Below are 21,634 nucleotides of genomic sequence, written 5' to 3'. Positions count from 1 at the left end.
TTGTATGTCTATAAAAATGACCATTTTACTTTTCACTTTATTCCAAAATAAGTTCTTGCACATCATAGCAGGAAAAAAAATGACAGGAATACTGAATCTTGCTATTTTAGTAGAAACAATTTGAAATAAAGACTCTGAGCAATGAATTATAAGTGGAATAAAAATAAATGATCCAAAATACAAGTCACACATTACCTTATAGACTACAAGCTTTATTCACATGCGTGTTTCAATCCTCACAACCACCCTGGGGGTGGAAGGATGAGAACTGCTATCTCCATTTCGTAAGGGAAGAATCGAAGCTTCTGCGGGTCAACAATTTGCCCCAGGGCTTGAACTTATAAGTGTCAAGACCAAGGCCACAGTCAAGTTCTCAGCAAATTCAAGGTCCTTCCCAACATGTAAGAGAAGTACAAGCACCTGGATCACTGGGCACATCTGCTTAAAAATGGCCACATTTGCTTGTCAAGGTGACTGGACCTAGGGGACTTAGCGCAAAATTGAATTTCACAAGGGGTTTTGAAAATCAGGTGTTGGCACATGGCAGTGATTGAGTTTGTAGAACCTATTCTTGGTTATTTGAAGAAGAGGGGGTGTGTTTCTGAGCAATCAGAGGTCCTGTGTGAGAAAGGAATGTTTCTACAGCTTATCATGGTGGTGCATGGAGCTGGTGGATGAACCCCAAGAGGTCCTGAACCCAGGTTCTCCCACCAGGAAACCCAGCCTACTCATGAGCAATGGCCCTATGTGGAGGAACCAGGATTCCTGGAGGATTCCTCACAGAAGCAATGGTGAAGGCCTGCCTCCAGCTGGCTGACGCTGTCCACGGGCTTCCCTCAGGTGGCAGGCACATTACTACCTGTCCCACCCCTTTGGTCCTGTGTTCATCCACTCAGAGTCCTCTTGATCTCTCTTCCTGCCGGTGAGTTTTTCCCCATGATAGTCCAAGGACTTGGACCTTTCTCTCTAATCCCACAAAATGGATATAGCCATCATTTCTAATAATCTTTCGAAACCTCTGCCTTCCTTCTACCCTACTGACCCTCAACACACACACAGTTCATTGCAGAATTGCCTTCCTTGAATACTCTCTGATCACAGACCCAGGTGGAGCAATGAATGATCCAGTCACATGCTGCACCTGTGGTCAGGGACTGTGTGGTTCCACATGATTTCTACCCTGAGATGTTCAGAAACAAGGAACTGCTTCCCCTTGCACATTCCCTGTAAGCTTCATTTATGTCCCAATTTGTACCCCATGTTGGCCTTGGTCAACTCTCCCATGGAATCCAGGTCTGATGACTTTTTTGAGGAAAAGGATGTGAAAAAAGATGAGAAGGCAAGACACTCAGAAATCAAGTCCCTTTCCCAAAATCACAAAGAAAAGCGAATTCCCACTGGGGTCAGGAACAGGATCCAAAGGCTCCTTCTGGATGCACAGTGACCACACTTTGTGCTTTACTGCTTATTAAACCACAAGATCTGAGAGTTGGAATGAACCTTTGCAGATCTGTTCCCTAAAGAGACAAATCAACCCAAAAGTTTTCCAGATCTGTCAATGAAATTGAGATTGGTTAAGAAGCAGTTTGGCATCTCTCCTCACTCAAGCATAAATCCCTGGGTTTTCAGCTCTGTTCCAGCACCAGATCTGCTCTTTGGCTGAGCCACATCATTCCAAGCTCAGTCTGGGCATAAGCCACCACAATCCCCTTCTTCTCTCCATTTCTTCAGTAGGACGGTAAGTGTCATGCATGGGCTCCTCGCTTCCTGCTACAGTCTTCACATATATGTGAGATTCTTCAGATCCCATCATATTCTTCCCGTGTGTGGGTGCCCTCCTAGGATTCTTGAGAAAACAAACAGGTTTTTAAAAAATACAGTAAAGACTTCTGCTTCTGGCCAAGTTGGAGTAACAGCAACCAAATTTACCCTCCCACCTAAAACATCCAAAAATCAGGCAAAACATTTAAAATAATACTTTTCAAGGCACTGAACCTTCAGGCAAGGAAGGACAGTGATCCTTGAGAGACAGAAAACAAATGAGGAGAGGCCTACAAGTGCATGAGCTTGCTGCCTTGGGAGGGTGTCCAGGCCACTCTACATTCTTTTGTTTATGTTAGCATAGTATCTGTTTTTCTATCCTTTTACTTTTAATATATTAGTGCTTTTATATTTAAAGTGAGTTTCAGTAGGCAGTATATAGTTGGATCTTGCTTTTATAGCCAATCCAAATACTCTGCCTTTTAATTGAGGTATTTACACCATTTACATTTAATATAGTCATTGATATGGTTGGGTTTGAATCTACCATCTTGCTATTTGTTTTTTATTTGTTCTATCTGTTATTTGTTACATTTTAAATCTTTTTTCTGCATTCTTCCATATAGATTTTAGAAGTACCTTATTAAGTTCCATGGAAAAATCTTTTGGGATTTATATTGGAATTACATTTATTAAATAGGAAAAATAGAGGTTGTCTGACATCCTTATACTATTGAGTCTTCCTATCCAGGAGCACAGTAGATAACTCCCATTATTTAGGTCTTATTTAATAACTTTTACTATAGTTTTATTATTCTTCATGAAGAGATTGCATGTTTTATTAGATTTATTCTTCAGCATTCTATATATTTTTATTACTACTATAAAATGGTATTTTTAATTACTTTTTCTAATTGATTTTTAGAAATGCAAATTATTTTTGTATACTGATTTTGTATCCAGTGAACTTGTTAAAATCTCTTGTTAATACTAACAATTTATCGGTAAATAATCTTATCATCTGAAAATAATGACAGTTTTGTTTCTTCTTTTCCAGTCTTATACTTTCTACTTCTTTTTCTTATCCTATTGCATCGACTAAGACCTAAAGTATAATATTGAATAGAAGTGGTAAGAGTGAGCACCTTCGTTTTGTTTCTGATCTTAGGGAGAATTCATTAACATTTTACCCTTAGATATGATGTTTGCCGTAATTTTTTTTAAAAAGATTCCCTTCAATTTAAGGACGTTCCTAATCTGTTTGTAGTTTGCTAAGAGTTCACATCACAAATGGCTGTTTAGTTTTTTGAATTCTCTTTTCTTATTGAGATGGTCACATGACTTTCTCTCTTAATTTATCAGTGAAATAAATTATATTAAATTGATTTTCTAGTATTAAATCAACTTTGAATTCCCGTCCAGTCAATAAAAATACCAAGAACGTCCTTTGTGCATGAGCTTCCCTTGGTCATCTCTTTTCCATATGTGCTCACACTGTAATTCTCCTCTATGTGAAAGGCTTTACGACCCTTAGTTTGTCTACTGTTGGAATGATATATAGTGGTTAAAACTGGGAGTTCTTACCTCAGCTATCCTGGGACTGTCATAGATTTCTGAAATTTCACATGGCCTCTCACTTTCCTGAGTTGGAAGAAAGAAAGGAGAATAAAGAAAGTAAAAAGGAAAGAAAGAAAGAGTCACAGTCTTTGCCCATGTCATGATTAAAATTAGTGGTTCTTAAAACTGTGCACATAAGAATTACCAGAAAGCCTTAAAAACAAAGCAAAATAAGCAAACAGATAATAACAACACCCCCCTCCCCAAAAAACCCATAAACCAGAAATACCATTAATGAGTTACCTCAGACAGGATTGGCCACATGTTGACAATTGCGTTTATTTTACCATTCCCTCTACTTTAGTATATGTTTAAAATTATCCATAATAACAAGTTGTGTTTTTTTGAAAGACCAGTGCCACAGCTCTATTGTCCAGGTATACTGATTTAATTGGTTTTGGTGATCAGTATTTTTGTAGTCTCCTAGATGATTTTACAGTACTGAAGTTTAAGAAACTATGGGGCCAGTTCCATGACCAAGTAGTTAAGTTCGTGTGCTTTGCTTTGGTGGCCCAAGGTTTCACTGGTTCAGATCTTGGGAGTGATCATGGCACCGCTCATCAAGCCATGCTGAGGTAGTGTCCCACATAGCACAACTAGAAGGAGCTACAACTAGAATGTACAACTATGTACTGGGGGCTTTGGGGAGAAGAAGAAACAAAAAAAAGAAGATTGGCAACAGATGTTAGCTCAGGTGCCAATCTTTAAAAAAAAGCAAAGAAACCATGGCTTAAGTAAATAACACCACCAACAACCACAACACGTCTTAATATGTTTAAAGTTTACAGCTTGTCAACACGTCTTTACATCCACGACCTCATTTCACTCATAACTTTGCCTGCCTCTCAAATACAGGGAGGGTAGTTTTTATGACTCCCATTTTGGAGGTGAACTGACCAAGGCACAGAAAATGTCAAGTCACTTGTCCTGGATCACATAAGTCATAAAGTGGCAGAACCAGAGGTAGAAGCTAGGTTTCTATCTCCCAGTTAATGCTTACCAGTGTGAGAACAACCAGGAATGTTCATAAATAGAGGACAGAGTTAGAACCCAGAGTCCACACAACCATAGTTGTATCACAACCCTGAAATCTCCCTGGATGTTGGTCTGGGTGGCCTTTGGAGTCTGACCATGGTCCCCAGAACAATCTGGCATCTGGTGGGGTGTGGTTGGTAGATTCCTTTGTGGCTGATATGTGTTCAGATGAGGGAAAAGGGCAGAGAAATAGAGCTGCATACTTCTGGACATATCTGCACCATAGACACCTCAGTAGCTGTTTGTCTCCCATCTTTCCGAAGATTATCTCCATCCTCTTTGTGAAGCTGGTGCGCTTTCGTTCCTCAGCTTTAGAAAACACATCCACTGGACAGACATGTGTTTGCCATGGCAACCAACGTCTCTCTCTACTGCTACTTTTTGCCACCTCAAACACCGTCCTTGTTGCCACAGATTTCCTTAGATGACCTGACAGTTGTGTGACAAATCAGCTCTGCCTGGAGCATAGTGTCATGAGTCTGAGAAATTGAATAGAAATTGAGGCACGGAAACGTCCGCCATCATGTCCTCAGAAAACAGACATGGGTCCTGACACCCTCACCACACACCCCCAAAGCCCGTTCACGGAAATACTGATTCCCGCCAACACGTTCAGACCCCAAGGAGCTGCTGCTACTCACCTCGGCAGACTCATTGCTGCTTCTTCTTCGGTGAATCAGAGTAAATAGCAAAGCCACCAGCAGGGCTGTGGCCACCAGGGATGGGATGCCTGCTGCTAATCCGAGAGAGGGCCCACAGTCCTGGCGCAGAGAGAGAGCGGAGTCAGGTTCTCCAAGAATAAAGGAAAAGCTCAATTGATTAAAAATAAAACAAAACAAAAACCTGTGTGGACCCTAAGTGTCATGTACAAAACAAAAGGATAATGAAATACTGTGAAAACATGTTTTCAATGTACATGACTCATTTTCATAGGACTTAATTGACATAGTTTAAAGCCATTGGAAAAGAGTGATAATCCAGTAGAAAAATGGGCAAAGGATATGAACAGGCCATTCCTAGGAACAGAAATACAGTGTCTCGTCAACATAGGAAAAGCTGAGATACGGTTCAAAGCAACAGATAGATACCATTTTTACCTATCAGTTTGGCAAAAAGTAAAAGTTTTTGTGAATTTTAAAATTTATTTACACTAAATGCATTAACAAATTAATTTTCAAATTCCCACTTTGCTTTGATCTGAGTGGAAAGAGCCATGCTTGTAGCAGCATAAGTTTTCAGATTTGCAGATTATCTAGAAATATGATAATTTGCAGAATTCCTATAAATGTGCAACTCTCATATAATGCTGGATTCTCCTTCGCTTTTTGGGAAAGGAGGGTGATTTCATTGAAGAATAACATACATACAGAAAAGTACGTAAATCATAAATATATAGCTGAATGACTTTTCACATGATGGACCCATGTATGTAAGCAGCACCCAAATGAAGAAACAGAATGTTACCAGCACCCCAGAAGCCCCCTCTTGCTCCCTTCCAGTCACTGCACGTGTAACCAGCATCCTGAAATCACTCGCCTGTTTTTCAATGTCATCTAGATGCAAATGGAAAGTATGTACTCTTCTGATTCTAGCCTCTTTTGCTCAGCAATTTGTGAAATCCATCTGTGATTTTGCACATTATCCCTCACTTTTGAGCTGAGTTGGTCCTAAGAATAATAGTTGAGCCAGATTCTGTGCTTGGTGACAGTTCATATATCAAATGCTATCTAATCCTCAAAACGAATGCACCAGACAGTAGAGCATTATTATGTCCATTTTATAAATGACCAAACTGAGGCTCCATCATTTAAGTGATATACGTACTGCTCCTTTCCCATCTGTAACAACCGGGGAGGAAGTCTGTGTGGAAGAAGAACACACATCTTAAGAAAAGAATCTATAGAATGCATGTTATACAAGACAGTCTGCCAAAGATTAAGCCATAGTGCCTGAAGTTCACCCATCTGCCAAACTTTCTATTGAAAACAACAAATGACAACTGCCAAATAGAACCCTACTTGATTGCTTCCCAGGTAAGAATGGCAGTGAAATTTGGCTACAAGGAGAGAGAATACAGAAATTCAAGTGAGGTCTTCATTATTCACCCTGGATTTACCATAACACATTTTAAAACTCAGAAAGGCTTTCTCAGTCACCATGTCTTCCCAGCACACTGTCGGCCTACTTGTGCCCATTGCTAGAAGGGAAACAAACATAAACACTGGCGGAAGTCAGGCTCTTTAAGGAAGCCTTCCTTGTTATTGAGTTATCGGAAGGTGTGAATTATCCTTGCTCCTGAGATAATTCCGCATTCAATGAATACGTTGCGTGTTTCCGTTGCACATCTCCACTCAAGGATGGGCACTGGATTTCACCCACTTATGAGATATTTCTAGAAAGAGTCTTACCTCAATCAGTAAATCTCAGGGAACAGAGTTCTACATTAGAGGCCAGCTGTGTCGTCTGCGTACACTAGGTGGTGCAGTGTGGCGCTGACGGCGTGTGTCCCGGGCTCACACTGCCTGGAGTGGAATGGTGACATCTCCACTCACCAGTTAAGGGAGCTCATTTCTTCATCTCTAAAATAGGGATGTTAGCACCTCCCTCTGGGGTTGTTATGAGGATCAGACGATCAAACGAGCATCATCCCCTTAAACTTAGCAAAGCTCTAGTCAGGCTCGCTATTTATTTAGTCCTCTCGTCCATCTCGGTGAGTACATTGGAGTCCCTGGGGCTTGGGCTTTTAAATAAATCGAATCTGAACTTGGGTATTTGAATTCCAAGCCTGGGCCTCTTTCCCAGAGGGCTCCCATCAAAGGAGGGTTCCATTACGAGGCTCTGACGCTTGGTACTTAAGAGGCTACACTTTTACCTAAACGCGGTCTCACCCCACCCCCCACATTACCTTAATGCTGCCTTTTGCCTAAATTGTTCTATTTCTCAAGGGGCGGAAGAGTCGAACACGGTTTTGGGAAAGAGGTTTTGTCTTCAGACTTCAGAAATTCACTTAGGCTGGCTTTGGCCAAAACACAAAGGAGTTAACTCTGAGGACACGGGGTGCCTCGTGGAGCCCGAGGGCAGCGGGAATCCAGCATCTCATGGAGCTAGGACCTGGGAACCTGTCAGGAGCAAAGCCCCTGCTCCCGGGGGCTCTCCTTCTCTCCTGGGCAGCATGGCCTTTCCCTGTGCTCTTCTTTCTCTCTCCAGATGGACTTTTCTGCCCTTGTGAACACTTGCTAATCGTACCAGCTAACAATTATGGAGAACATACCATGTGCCAGGCTGTTCAAGTACTTTTCCTGCTACCGGCTCATTTATTCTTCACAACAGCCAGTGAGGCAGGACTATAGTGATCCCCATTTTACAGATGAGAAGAGCGAGGCCCAGAGAAGTGAAGTAACTCATGTGAGATCACACGGCCCTAAGTGGCGGATGCTGAGTGGTGTGGCTCCCTTAACCACTGTGCTACACTGCCTTCCATGACCAGCTGCAGCACCCCAACCCAGCCTTTGTACTCGACACTTCAGTGTGGCCCAGCAGAGACTGACTTGCATATGTGGCCCTGTTCCAAACCCCCTGCAGAGAGGCTGGACTCTGATGAGCCGGGCATCACCTCTCCCCCACTTCCTGGGGCGCTGGCACTCCCCGTCATTCAGCTGCACCAACAGGGAATGTCCTGTGGTAGAACATAACTGCCAGGCAGGGTGACCAAGTGTCCTGGTTTTCCAGAGAGGTTGCCCAGGATGCAGGACGTTCAGTGCTAAAACCAGACAGTCCCAGGCAGTCCGGGATGGTTGGCTGCCCTGCATAGGTTCAAAGGGTGGAGGGGACAGTTCCCAGAGAAATAGGCTGTTAACCAAGGAAATGCTCCACAAGGTGAGGACCAGCATCACAAGGGCCTCCCCTTCACCCCACTCACCTCCACCGCCTCAAGCAATGGCCTGTTGCTTTTCTGAGTGGCCTTCTCAGGATGGGCCAAGCCAGGATAAGACAGAACCTGGGGTCTCTACAGACCTGTTGTCTTCGAGCAGCCAGGGAGGAAGTTCCAGCAGTGACCATATTAAGGTTTTGACAGATAAGGAGAGGGATAGGGGAATTGGTCTGCAGACAGCAGACAGGCAGAGGCTGGAGCAGGGAGGTTCAGAAGGCTGGGCCCCCCAGGAGGTGGTGCAGGTGCCAGGCAGTCGGGGACAGACGTCCACGGCAGTCAGTGGCAGGCACCGGAAGGCCGATAGGGAGCCACAAGGTTCTACCTTTCTGCTTCCCTCCAGAACTACGGCCCGTGTTACAGGAACCATGAGCTCTGGCTTGGGCATCCTCCTGGCAGGGAGATTCAGCTTATTCTCTCTGAATAACCACATGACTTACTAGAAAAATTGGCACAGCCAAACTCACTAAAAAACTCGGCCAGGAAAATGCCCAGCTCAATCACAGCAGTGCTCCTGGTCAGAAAACAACTCTGGCTGTTATCTCTACGCAACGTGAGAACAGAAGATGGATTGAAATCACTCAATCCAACTCTGGATTGAAACTGTCCGCCACCACCAACTGAAAAGCTCTGTGTTGACTTGCAACTAAACGTCACAATCAAGAGCCATAAAATGTTCATTCTTGTTGACCTGATAATTCTCCTGTTAGACTACGTACTAAGGAAATCATCTTAGGGCAGACAAAGATTTATCTATACCTATGTTTATCAGAAACTTATTTCTAATTGTGATTAATCAATTAAAAATAATTCACTTGAAGAAATATTATGTGACCATCCTCAGATATGGTTATAAAGGTTGATAGAAAATATTTACCATATAAAATTATATGTAGAGTGAGAATATAATGGTACAAAGACAACAAAAGTCAAAATTTATGAAGAGTCAAACAGGAGGGGAAGGAGTGACACCAATGTTTTTTGCTCGTGGGAATTTAGGTGTTTTGGTTTTTTGCTATTTTCTTTTTCAAAATGTATATTTATAATTTTTATAATTGGAAAAACTTCTCTCCGCACCCCCTCCCCACCACCATTCATAAGTGCCTTTGCCAACCTGTGTCACTGATGCCCCCGCATGAGGCTCGTGTGCGGGCGTTCTGGAGGCTCAGCGTAAACCCCGCATTGATCTTTGCAGACTTGCCTGGTGGACGGGGACTGCTGTACTTACCGTGTTGGCTGGCAGTGTAAAGTTCAGTGAAAAACTCTGGAAGAGAGGAGGAAACATTAAAGATCCTTGGGATGGTCAGTCAGGCTCCTGACCCTCCACCAAACGTCACTGACCCTGGAGGATTCCAAGAGAACTTACTGATCCCATAGGCTCAGTCAACTCCAGTTTCCACTCCCAATCTTGGCCCCAAAAGAGGGCAGGAGAGCAGAGGAGCCTGAGGTCTTGAGTTCCTCCCTCAGCATCAAGTCAGTCTAGCCCTCTCTCCCCAACCAGGTCCTCAACCAGGGCCAGCTTAAGGGGCCAGCCAGTGGGGCTATTGTCTGAGGAACCCCGATCCACAAGGGCAGCAAAAACACTACTAAAAATTCAGCAAAGTGCTGAAAATTGCTTTTTTCCCAGAACTTCTTTCAGGGAGGGAACTGTATGAATCTGAAGTATTTTCTGCTTGGGCCAAGAAGTAAAACCCCCAGGGGGCATGCGCCAACAGGAACACCTGCTCCTTAAACCCCCTTCCCAGGGGAGAGAACCTGAGAAAGACAAGGCTTCCATTTTTGCTGGATCCAAGGCAGAGGTCGCAGGCTGGAGCCGAGCGGGTCAGGACGACAGAAGAAAGGCTGACCCTTCTCTCCCCTCCCCTCACTCAGCACCCAGCCTCACCTCTCCCCCAAATATGCAGTCAATATTTAAAGATTGTGGGCTCAATGAGGCACCAAATCGTTAGTCTGTCCAGGTGCCCACTCCTCGGGGTCGGGTCCCACCAAGGGCCTCTGGTGGTTCCTTCTTCCTCCCTGTCCCCATCTTCTGTCACTGCTATTTGAGCTGGGTGATGCCAATCTTTGCACCAAGACCAAGATAGACATTCTTCTAGAATGGTGATAGAGCAAGAGGGACATCTGGGTCACCTTAGGTCAGGGTCTTCCTGCTCAAGGGACCTAACCACTGCCCTTCATGCTAACACCAGACAAGCCCACAGATGCTTCAAGGACACTTGATGGTCACTGCATCGAACACAGCTGGCCAGAGCCTTATCTCATCAGGGAGTACAGGGCACTGATGTCAGCAGGCCCAAGACAAAGCTTCCTTTAGGGGGACAGCAGAAGGCGTGAGCAGCAACAAGTGGGCCATTGCATGTGCTGTTTATCAACATTTGGATGACGAAGATTTTGGCCAACTTCAGAAAGACATTCCTATTTTATAGAAACACACTACAGTGCTCTCATGGAGAGAAAAACATCACGTAAATTTGGGTGGAGAGGAATCTGACGCAGTGTCCTGTAGAGAGGCAGCTGGGTGGAGTAAGCCAACCCTGGGTTTGGAGTTACCTGATGAGGATTCGGGGCCAGCCTCAGCCACTTAATAGCTGTACCGCCTTGGAAAAGTGATTCAAACTCGCAGCTCTCCATTTCCTCACAACAAGTCTATTCTCCCAGGTTTAGTTTTTCCATACTCAAAATGGGGACACTATTTAACCTGCCCTGCCCATCTCACAGGATAAGCCCAAAGGAAATAATATCTGAGTCATATTCTTCAAGACCTGGCCAGCACACAGCGAGGCACAGGGAAGCTACTTGGGAAGTTCTTATTGGACGGAATTGTCTGCACAGATTAGCAATATTTGAAGTACTGGAATTTGGTACAATACACTAATTGCTAAAATACACTTATTGTTAGTCTAAGCACCATATATAATAGCATATAAGCACATATAATATCCACATACAATGGTTCTGAAGGCACGTTAGGATCTCAGTGGCTGAGTATTACTCGTTATGAGTCTGTTGTTTGTGAGGGGAGGGAGGGAGAGGCAGAATAATTCCTTACTGTTGTTGAGGGCATGCTGTGTGTCAGACATGGCTCTCATAACCTCCCCATAAAGAGAGTGGTCTCCTCCCCATCGTGGGTAAAGAGCTGAGACCAAGGTAGGCTGCTCAAGGTCCCCAGCTGGTAGGTGGTGGAAGCTGGGTTAGATCACAGATCCTCTTAACTCCAAAGCCTGAATTCAACTCCTTTTAATAATCTATTTAATAAAGGAATCATAGAAGCCTCGTCTAACTTAGCAAATCTCATTTGATTGAGTCACAACCAAATATGTCACAAGTCAATAAGAAAGGTGGAAAGTTTCTGATGCAACTTGGATGTCTGTGTCGATGATCGTGTAGCAGAAGGCAGACTGAACAAATAGGGAGAAAGGCATTGATCCGACCCATTGCTTCAACTAGGAAATGAATTTAGCTGAAACAACTATTTTTCACCCTTGTTATATGTGGGGTTTTAAAAGCAAATAATATTAAAATAAAAGATAAGATCAGCAAATATTAGATGAGAATTTTTTTTAAATGATTAGTATTTTGCACATAGGAAAATGATTAAAAACCAAGCCCCTTGACCTCATTGCACCACAGGTACAATTATGTTTGAATTAGGAGAAGTGAGTATTAAAAGCCTGGGGATTGTTTTATATAGAGAGAAATGAAGGTTAGGCTGAGAAAAAATGCTAGCTCTTACTCACCATTTCCGACAGCCTCCCGAGAACCTTCTGCAAACACTGCCCTCGGCAAGCTCCTTTCTAGCTAGCGTTATTGGCTTGTGTCTCGCATTTGTAGTAACATCCAGCTGGGAGAGCAAGGGTGACAGGGCAAGAGGTGGCTCCAAGAGGGCCCTGGCCAAGCCATTTATGGTCAGGGGAGTGCCAAGTCCTCGGCTCATCCCTCAGGGAAGATGGTCTCCTGCTCCATGGCCACTGTGTATGGCCCGGGTCATCCAAACTCTTTGCTTTCATTTTCCGTCCTTCTTACTTCTCAGGCCCCTTCCTCGGTTACACCTCCATCTCAGCAAAGAATCCACAGCTGGCCCAAGAGCTTGGAGGCTTCTGCAGCTGGAAGCTCTTTAGAAACAATAGGTTACACAGTCTGAGACGAGCTGCTCCATCCCCAGCTGCCAGTAATCAGCATTGTGACTGTCCCGGTAATGATGGAGTCAACACGTTACCAGCATCAATGCAGAGAATGCCTGGGAGATGGGTGTTGGAGCCCATTCTGTGTTCAAGGTAGGGCTTCACTGCCACAGTGAACACACTCCCTAGTCAGTGAGCTGCCTGGCAGTGAGTTTGGCCTCAGCTCCTTTCCATTCTCGCATTTTAAGTGGAGATCCTCATGGAGCTGGAGGAAGCCGTTGATGTGGGCAGCTTCATATTTCTCATGAGTTCTCTGTTAGGAGTTTGCTTCTTTGAAACGGTGAAGGACTTAGAGTCTCATACCAACAAAACAAGAATATTAAAACCAATCATTTGGTCATTTGAAAGAGTGCATTCATTCATTTATTCAACAAATGTTTTTGACACCTTCTATATGTCAAGGACTATTCCGGGCACTCTTTTGGGCTTGGCAATGAAGATAAATGAGGCCCCAAACTCTCAGGGAATGTATGTTCCAGCAAGGGCAGATGGACAACAATCAGAAGTCAAAGCTGCTATGGAGGGGCAAACGGCGGGTAAGGGAAGAGTGAGCGAGTGGCTGGGAGGCAGTTGCATTAGCTGTTCAGGAGAAATGACATTTAAGCGGCATGTGAAAGATGAGAAGAGGGTCCTGGGCGGAGGGAACAGCAAACACAAAGCTCTGGGGCTGAAGCAGGCTTGGTGTGCTTGCGGAACCGGAACCGGAAGGAGGCTGGTGTGCCTGGAGCAACATAAACCAGGGGGTGACAGGGAAGAGGTTTAAGACAGAGTGAGTTAGGGGCCTGACGACACAAGCATGGCGGGGCACAGTGAGATTTCCATCGTAGAGCAATGGAGCCTTTCAAGGGTGTTAAGTGGGAGAGGGATCCCATTTAAATGATCTAATTGATGTTGACAAGGATTGCCTGGCTTCTCTGTGGAGCCTGGATTACAGGGGACAAGAGTGTTAACCCAGAGGCTAGTTAGCAGAGTCCGAGTGAGCGTTGACAGTGGCTGCGCTAGGGGCGGGGCTGTGGAAATGGAGAGCAGTGAAAGGGTTCGTGAGGTAGAACCATGAGACTTGGTGATGGAAGAAAACGTGAGGTGGTGGAGGGGAGAGAAGGTGAGGGAAACGGCAGAATGAACCAACTCCTGGGTTTGGGGCTTGACTAACAGAGGCCCCATTGGTTTAGGCAGGAAATACTGAAAAAGAGATTTGGGGTGTGGGGATCCAGGCACCAGGATACTGTCCTGAACAACACCAGTGTGGTCTCTGCCTCATGGGTCTTCCAGTTCCCAAGACTCCATGGTGCTGCTAAATGGAACCTACTGGCCCCTGGATGTCATGGGGACAACACAGTTCAGAGAGGCCTGTGCTTAAAGCCTTCGCTGCCCATCTGGAAGCCGTGTGGTCTTAGGCAAGCAAAGTAACTTCTGCCAACCTCAGTCTCAAGCTATAAAGCAGGGATGATACAGTTTACAATGACTGGATCACTTAAATCAGTACAACTGGTACCAATTATGCTTCTAACTTTGTTGGTGGGCATAGAATCACACCTGGACCACAGAGCTAGACCAAGGAACTCCAGTTCACGGCCCCAGCCCCCTGGATAGGCTGGCTGTGGACGGGGCAAGGCAAGCGAGGTCCTTTTTGACTCTTTTTCTTTGCTGTGCATCTACTGATCACCAACTTTCCCTCCAAAGGAGACGTTATTCCTGTAGAATTGCCGCGACCTCCAGTCACGTGGTGCTCTGGCCTAAGTGTCTGGGTCAGCAATAGTTCTCTGCTCACAAGAATCAAAACGGACTCTGATTAATTTAAGAAGAAAGGAAACTTATTGGTTGGGTGTAGTGGAGCTCACAGAAAGTAGAGAGGGCCAGGGAACCAGGCTCTGGGAAGATGGAAGATGAGCTCTAAGATATTTCAGCCGTTTTTTTCCTTGATCAAGATTCCAGTTCCAGCAAGAAGATCTGATCAGTCTGGCTGGGGTCATGTACCCAAAGAGGACCTGCCAACCGGCTGACAGTTTGCCCAATGCAGGTCCCTCCAATGCAAGTAGAGTTGGTCCTGCAAAAGGAACTTGAAACCATCACCCAAAGAAGAAGGCATGGGTGATGTGAGTGGGCTCTCCTCCTCTGGCAGTATTAGGCCTGAGAATTACCTCATTAGAAACTATGGAGTGAATGCCCTTTATGAGTGAGAAGTTAGGGCTGCCAACTCTGAGATTCTCTGATCATTTGTATTGTGCCACTATTTACATTTGTACAAGCCTGATCACAATGATTTGCCAGACAACACCTGGTCAGTTTAAAAGGCTGGTCCAGTCTAAATGATAGGTGGCCTTATTTGGATTTTTAAAACTCTTCCTCTAAAATGTCAGTAAGGAAGTAGGCATGAAATGTTGAAACAAAAAGAAGGATTCTGGTCATTTCCCTATCTGTAAATGTCACATATGAGAGTCACTAGTGGGATCCGCCTGATATTTCTAGTTCTTAGCCTGAAGTTAAGAGTAGCCATGTGAGTTGCTTTGGCCAATGACATGTGAGTAGAAGTGATGTACCGCTCCTAGGCAGTTGTCAGAGCCAGTGTGTGATTTGTCATACTCTTTCCCTCTGCCACAGAAACCAGCAATGCCCCAGATGGCAGCTGCTGCATCAGCCCAGTCCTGACTGAGCATGATATGGAAGAGCTTCTGGACACCAGAAGTGAAAACGTTGGACGAGGGCCAGCTCCGGTGGCCTAGTGGTTAAGTTCAATGCACAAATAAAAAGAGGAAGATTGGCAGCAGATGTTAGCTCAGGGCGAAACTTTCTCAGCAAAAAAAAAAAAAAAAAAAAAAAGAAAGAAAGAAAATGTCATATGAACAAGAAATAAGCCTTTCTTATGTAAAGCCCCTGACATTTGGGGGTTGTTTTTTGTTGCAGCATAAGCTACCCTATCCTGACTGATACATCAAGCCTTCATACCCTTGCACCATTGGGGCCCATCCTTTAGGTACTGGTGACAGCAAAAGGGAAGAAAAGTCATAAAAACTTGACACTCTACATAGATCACAAAACAGTTGCATGTGTTAAATAGTTTTGCATTAAGACCAAATGTTTTTAAAAACATGGTTCCATATTACCCTTCCCTGATATGACCTACAAAACTCCAAACATACCCAAAATTCTCTTCATCTGGTCATCCTGAAAAGACTGTCCTTGATTGGACGGAGTCTCTGTCCTTGTGTTAGAAATGACCCTGTATCAGTCAGGGTCTCCACAGGAAATGAGTGATACACTCAATTTGTTATATTCGAAGAGGGCTTATTAAGAGGACTATTTATCAAGATTCTCCTTGGGGGATAATGCAGTACCCCAGGGTTAGACCAGCAGGGTGTCATTATACCCAAGGCCTGAAGGGGCAAGTGGAAGGAGGGGCTGCCAGAGCCCAGAGAGAGGAGCCACCTTTTAGGAGCTGTGACCTTAGTTTTAGATGTCAGATGTGGTTCTCAGGCACAAAACCAGGTGGAGACGAGCAGAGACAGTTGCTGAGGGACAAACCGAAGATGTCTACCACATCTAGCACTGTTGGTGACAGCAACCATGTCCACAACAACTATGTTGTCAGATTTCCAGCCTGTTTGGGTCCAAGAAAGGGGGCAACTTTGAAGCCATCTTTAGCTTTGCTCATGACTTTCAGGGTCCAGTAGCGACCTCTATTCTGGAGTCAGGCGCTGGCTACTTACCAGAGAGTAGACGGCCATAGAGAAGATCTCCTTTTTTATATCCTCCCCAAGTTCTTGTGGTATTGGAGAAAATTATCACCAAGAGGACCAATCCTGTCTTGAATTAGTAACATGAACCCAGAGCACGTCAAGAAATTCACATTCTTTAATGAAACAGATCTTTCTAGACAGGGACATATGTTAGCTCCTCTCCACTTTTTCTTTGAAACTGATAACATTTCATGAAATGTAAAATTACATAAAATAAAAAATACAATATATTTATAGATAACACTCTAAACAATTTTTCTTTTTTTAAAAGAAACCTTTTAGGCGTTTGGGATTATTTTTCAGTTCAGTCTACAAAGGAAACTTTAAAAACATCTGATGGAGCCAAGGGAACATTTTTCACAAACTGAACAATGTAATACCACGAATTATTTGAGGCTTATCAAGGACCAGATCAATGGCAAATACCAGTATGAATCTGCTAGTTAACAAGATTTTACAAATGATTTAAGCAGGCTGAGCATTTCACAAGTAATGTGAAACTTAACTTTAGAGGAAAATAGTCTTACACTGAATCAACGCGCAGCCTCATTTTCTCTGTTTTCAGAAATTCCACAAGCTGAAGTTAATTCCAGGCCCTTCCTCTGCCCTAGGATCCAGGTTCTAGCTTCTGAGAGACCAGATTGCACTAGAAGTGTACCAGGCTGAAGACCCAGACCCCAAATATTTCATCAGGTTGTCAAGATAATTCTCTAAACTCAAGTTAGTCTGGGAGCTTTGTGACATCCCCAAGGGCCAGCACCCAATTAAAGGTCAAAGAAGGCTGGAGCAAAATCATCGCCTGGCTCCTTCATCCGCTTCTGGCGATGTGTTCAGGAAGGTCACTGAGCATTTGGAAAAACCACGGCAGGGGGCCTGGGTCTTTCTACCGCATGGACTTTCTCTCGTGAAGCCAGCTGTGTGGTTCTTTGCAGAACCTGCATGGTGCGAATTCCCCGGGAGTTGGAGCTTCCAGGGGACCGGCCTGGCCAGCCCCAGCTGAATCAGAGCTTGTCTTTTCTGGGAATACATCACTCGCAGGAGGCCTAAAGGAACGTCTTCACAAGAGCCCCATTGTTTCCAATTGGCCATAAGTTGATAATTGTTGAAGTTGTGTGTTTTTGAAAATATTCATACTGAAGAGATAAAAATAAGTACCATTGTTTCACGAGGACAGCCAATACGGAGGCAGAGCTGACTCTGTTTCTGACTCCCTCTCACTTTTCCAGGGCATTTGCAGTCTTATTTAGACTTCTAAAGGTTGAAACTACAGAATTTTCATGTCCTTGGAGACACACCCTTAACAGCCACCTGATGGATCCTGATTTCAGTTTCAACTTTGACAGATAAGATGAGACAAAATAAAAGCCCAGAAAATATACAAATCAGAGAAATAGAATCTGCCCTAACAGGCAGGGAAGTCCTGAAGCACAAGACGAGCAGCTCCGTTTGCAGAATCCAAGTTCTCCCAGGGTGGGGTCATGACATGAGAATGTGGGCTGAGCCTCCATCCAGGGCCAGGAGAGGCCCAGGGAGAGCCGGTGAGAGCGAAGCAGAAGATGCAGGGCCGCTCCAGGAGGGTCTGCTCGGTAACGCTGGGGTCGGTGCGTCGGCATTTCTCACATTGCATTGCTAAGGCTCTGACAGCTGATCCTTTACATACATACACATATACAGACATATATTATTATTAATAATAATACTTTGTGGTTTTTTGTTGTTTTAAGGGAAAAATATTCCCGTGCATTTCTCCTACCTTTCTTTGTATTCTTTTTTTTTTTTTACTCCCAGCAATTATTTTAATTAGACATAGTCCTCTGGGGCATATTCAGATCTTCAAAAAATATAACCTTTAACCTTTTGCAAATACTTTGTTTAAAAGGATGTGGATTCATCCCAAAGGAATCCTAGCACTTGGGAGCTATCTCAGCTCTCACTGAAAACCCTCGTGCACTGTCCTGGGGTCGATACTAACCAAACAGGACGTAGGGTTATGTAAACATTATTTAAAAATTATTCCAACATAAATACTCTTTTAAAGCTAACATACCACAGCTTTTAGCTCATAATGCCCATAGATGCCTTAATGAAATGCCATTCAAACTACCTCACTGTTTAAAGTGTACCTGGAGGTTCTAAAACTATGTAAACAACATCCTCTACACTTCTCTGGAACAAGCGCCGAGGGCGGTGACTTCCGATCACAGGTTGGTGATTGAATATGAGTTAGTCTGAACACAGTTACCAATGAACTCTTTAACCTGGTTGGTTACAGGAAGTTAGTCCCAGGTTGACTTGTTCCACAAGGTGTTCATTCTTACATAATTTATAATTAACTCATTTTCAACAGTGTTCACCCCACAAGGGACCTGAACTCCTCCCTCGTAAGATGTCTTTGCACGTCTTGCAAATGCAGTTTGACCCGGTTGTCGAGGAGGCGAGGTTAACCACAGCCAGTGCCTCCAAGGCCGGAGGAAGAAACGTTCTCCTGAGCCCGCGGAATCCCGAGCACAAGTGGAGTCTTCCCAAAGTCAGTGAGTGAAGGAGTATGGGGAGGAGCCAGGATTTACTCTTCTTGGCAAACGGGGGACTCTCAGCAGCAAATGTTCTGCTGGAATTCATAGTGGATGCCCTGGCCCCTAATGCAACCGGGGGCACGGGAAAGCCAAAGGAGGCAAGGAGACCCGAGGACGCAGGAAAAGGTCTCCTAGCTTGGTGACAATGATTCTCCCTCTGTGCACTGCTTACGGGGATGCCTTTTTTAGTCCTGACATCCATATTCTCAGGTTTCCTGGTTGACATGTCCCTGGCAGAGAGAAAGGAAAAGTCTCCAGCCAAAGCTGTGAGTAACAAATCAGCCATGGCCGAGCTTTTATCCTCATTGCCCAGTGTACACAGAAGACAGCCTGAGTCTCCAGGACACGGTCACATTGCTGGCACCTTGGAAGCACATCCAGAAATAGAAGAATGACCAACCCAATAACCAGTCTTTTGCCCCATAGGAGCCAGGGACAAGCAATGGGTACAAAGAGACATAATGAATGGTCAATGACTTCAAACAACCTTCTCTAAAAGTCCACAATTGATAACGTTGCAGCCAGAACGAAAGGAATATCTTCTCTCCTCCTTGTTGGCCAAACTTCATCAGATACATGTCTCCAAGACTAGATTTTGAGTTTTTGTTTGAGAAAAATACGGTACACTGTTTTAGGGTAGATTGACAAGGTGCCATTGTTATAAAGACATTCTCAGTTCCTGTCTGTGAAGAATACTGACGTTATTTCTTCATGTGCAGGGCATCCTGGAACTTGGTGCTGGTGTACTGGGCGTGAAAGCCTTTCTTGTTGATGGTGTCGTCCGTGTGAAATCGAATCATCAGAGAATCCCCTGCAGAGTAGATTTCTTCCAATGGCTGCAGAAAAGAGACAGGAAAACCATGGGGACCTTGAGTCAGTTGGCTTGGTTGGAGTTTAAAAGAAGGAGGATGGGACAGAACCTTACACAAAGACCCAGGAAGGCTGATGCTGCCATGGGGTGGCCCTGGAACCAGAGACTCTGAAGGGCATCAAAACAAGCAATTGTTCAAAGGAAAGCATTGCAAATTCTGCTCCAGAGAGCTCCCCACGTACTGCTTTTCCAAAGACGATCCTAGATGCACGGCTCATATCAATCTATTATTTATTAAGTGCATAGATTTATTAAGTGCGCTGCTCTTTGAGCTATCAGATCTTATCTCATGTAAATTTTACAACAACTTTATAAGACAGGTGGTATCTCCATTTCATGCTTGAGGAAACTGAGACTCAAGTTCACACAGCTGGACAGGACCCAAGCTCAGGTCCTTCTGACAATAGAGTGTGTACCGTGAGTCACTCAGCTCTAGGGTCACCATTGTGATGTGTGTCCCAGGAGACGTAAAACAAAGACCATTGTTTAGGCCTATGTCCTGTCCAAGGACAAAATATGGGATGGAGTCACTACATGTGTCAAAAAGGTTTTGCCTGGTGGTCGATGAACGGGAGCCAGGTTCTGGGGATGCTGTCTGCCAGATTCCAGTGGAACCAAACTGGGCTTCCCACGCATGTCACTGCTCAGGACCCCCAAGGTTTTCCTCTGCACATGGACCCCCCAGTTTGAAAGACTCTATCCATCAACTGCTCTGCCTTGGTTACGTCATACTTTGTCATTGTTTCTTTTTGGGAGGAGGAAGGAAGATGAAGGGAAATTATTCAAAGACTCATATAAATGCCAGTTTGAGGTTCTGTTTAGCACAAGAAGCACTAGTGACTCCAAAATGACTTGATGTAAGTCCAGCCAATTGCAAAGAAACCTGAGTGATCTGCCCCAGAGGTGGAGAAAAGGCGGAGGCTGGGGGTCCAGTGAGGTGCAGCCAGAGAGAGACCAGGACATGTACTGGCTGGTCCACACACTTCACTGAACATCAAATATATGCCAGGCCCTGTGTCAGGCACTGGGAAAATAGTGAACAAAACCGGCCTGCCCTGTCCTGGGCAGGTGGCCCAGGAAAGAGGTGATAATGAGAAAACGATGATGACCTTGAGCATAACTATTGTGTTTATAGTAAGACAGTGACTTGTAAGTTTCATAGGCATTTGGTTTTGCTTGGGGAGAGAATTGTGAATATACGGAATATACAAAAGTATAATTAAAAAATTAAAAGAGCCTGAAGGCCAAATAAAAAATGCAGGAAGGGAAACTTTGCAAAAATAAGAGGAAGGTCCCAAAAGGAAAATGCTCTTACACAGCTTCTCAGGAGAGGCCTTCATGAACTGGGCCCCCATGCGTCCCAACCTTCTCTCTGACTATTTCCCGCTTTGCTCCAGCAGAACGGGCCTCCTGGCTGGTGCTATTAAGCGGCAGGGGTAGCTAGGACTCAAACTCGTGCGTCCCATGCTCTGACTCGTCACACATTGTCCCTGGCCCGGCATCCCCGGGACTCACCCCTGAGCCACAGAAGCGGCCAAGCCTGGGTGCCGTGCTGTCATAGCCGTCATAGGCCTCCATGTAGTCGTAGCCACAGTCGGCTTCCTCCTCCACTTCAAAGGTCCGGAATACCAACTCCACGCCATAGCCGTCCTCTGCCACGATCACCCAGTCACACTGGGCCTGGCTCGGGTAGTTGTTGTCCCCAAACTGGGCATGGGAATAGAGCTCCTTGGTCTGCACTTCAGCCTTCAGCCTGCCCCCACACTCTGGACGGAGAGAGACCCGTGAGGCTCCCTGGGCACCGAGAACCCATGCGCCACCCACACCCACTACCCAACCTGGGACTTCTCTCCCCACACCCTCCAGACAGGCCCACTTTCTCTGCAAAGCCGCCTCGTGCCCTGTGGGAGAGCACGCAAGTCTCACAATCC

General features: G+C 44.9%; 2 protein-coding genes across 3 annotated transcripts in view; both read right to left on the bottom strand.

Moving 5' to 3' along the window:
* On the bottom strand, positions 1–12,818 carry OPALIN (oligodendrocytic myelin paranodal and inner loop protein). 2 transcript variants are annotated; one of them, XM_008521840.2, is made up of 6 exons: positions 12,079–12,818; positions 9,570–9,605; positions 6,238–6,273; positions 5,055–5,174; positions 3,346–3,402; positions 1–1,846 (listed from the first exon to the last, which is right to left on the bottom strand). In XM_008521840.2, the coding sequence occupies exons 1-6, from the start codon at positions 12,079–12,081 to the stop codon at positions 1,670–1,672; spliced, it is 429 nt and encodes a 142-aa protein (XP_008520062.1). In that variant the 5' UTR covers positions 12,082–12,818; the 3' UTR covers positions 1–1,669. The 2 variants fall into 2 exon arrangements, with proteins under 2 accessions (XP_008520062.1, XP_008520063.1); XM_008521841.2 differs by lacking the exon at positions 6,238–6,273 and having other exon boundaries at positions 12,079–12,764.
* Positions 12,819–18,026: 5,208 nt separating this feature from the next.
* The window catches only part of TLL2 (tolloid like 2), a 133,103-nt gene continuing 129,495 nt past the window's right edge, over positions 18,027–21,634 (bottom strand). Inside the window, exons 20-21 of the mRNA XM_070560448.1 lie at positions 21,219–21,469; positions 18,027–19,668 (exon numbers count right to left, since the gene is read on the bottom strand). Coding sequence (XP_070416549.1) covers positions 19,534–19,668; positions 21,219–21,469 — 386 coding nt within the window. The 3' untranslated portion in view covers positions 18,027–19,533. The remainder of the gene's footprint in view (positions 19,669–21,218; positions 21,470–21,634) is intronic.

Source organism: Equus przewalskii, chromosome 1 (assembly GCF_037783145.1).
Source record: "Equus przewalskii isolate Varuska chromosome 1, EquPr2, whole genome shotgun sequence".
Lineage (NCBI taxonomy): Eukaryota > Metazoa > Chordata > Mammalia > Perissodactyla > Equidae > Equus > Equus przewalskii.
The sequence above is the reverse complement of the archived record's forward strand: the minus strand, read 5'-3'. Positions and strand labels throughout refer to the sequence as shown.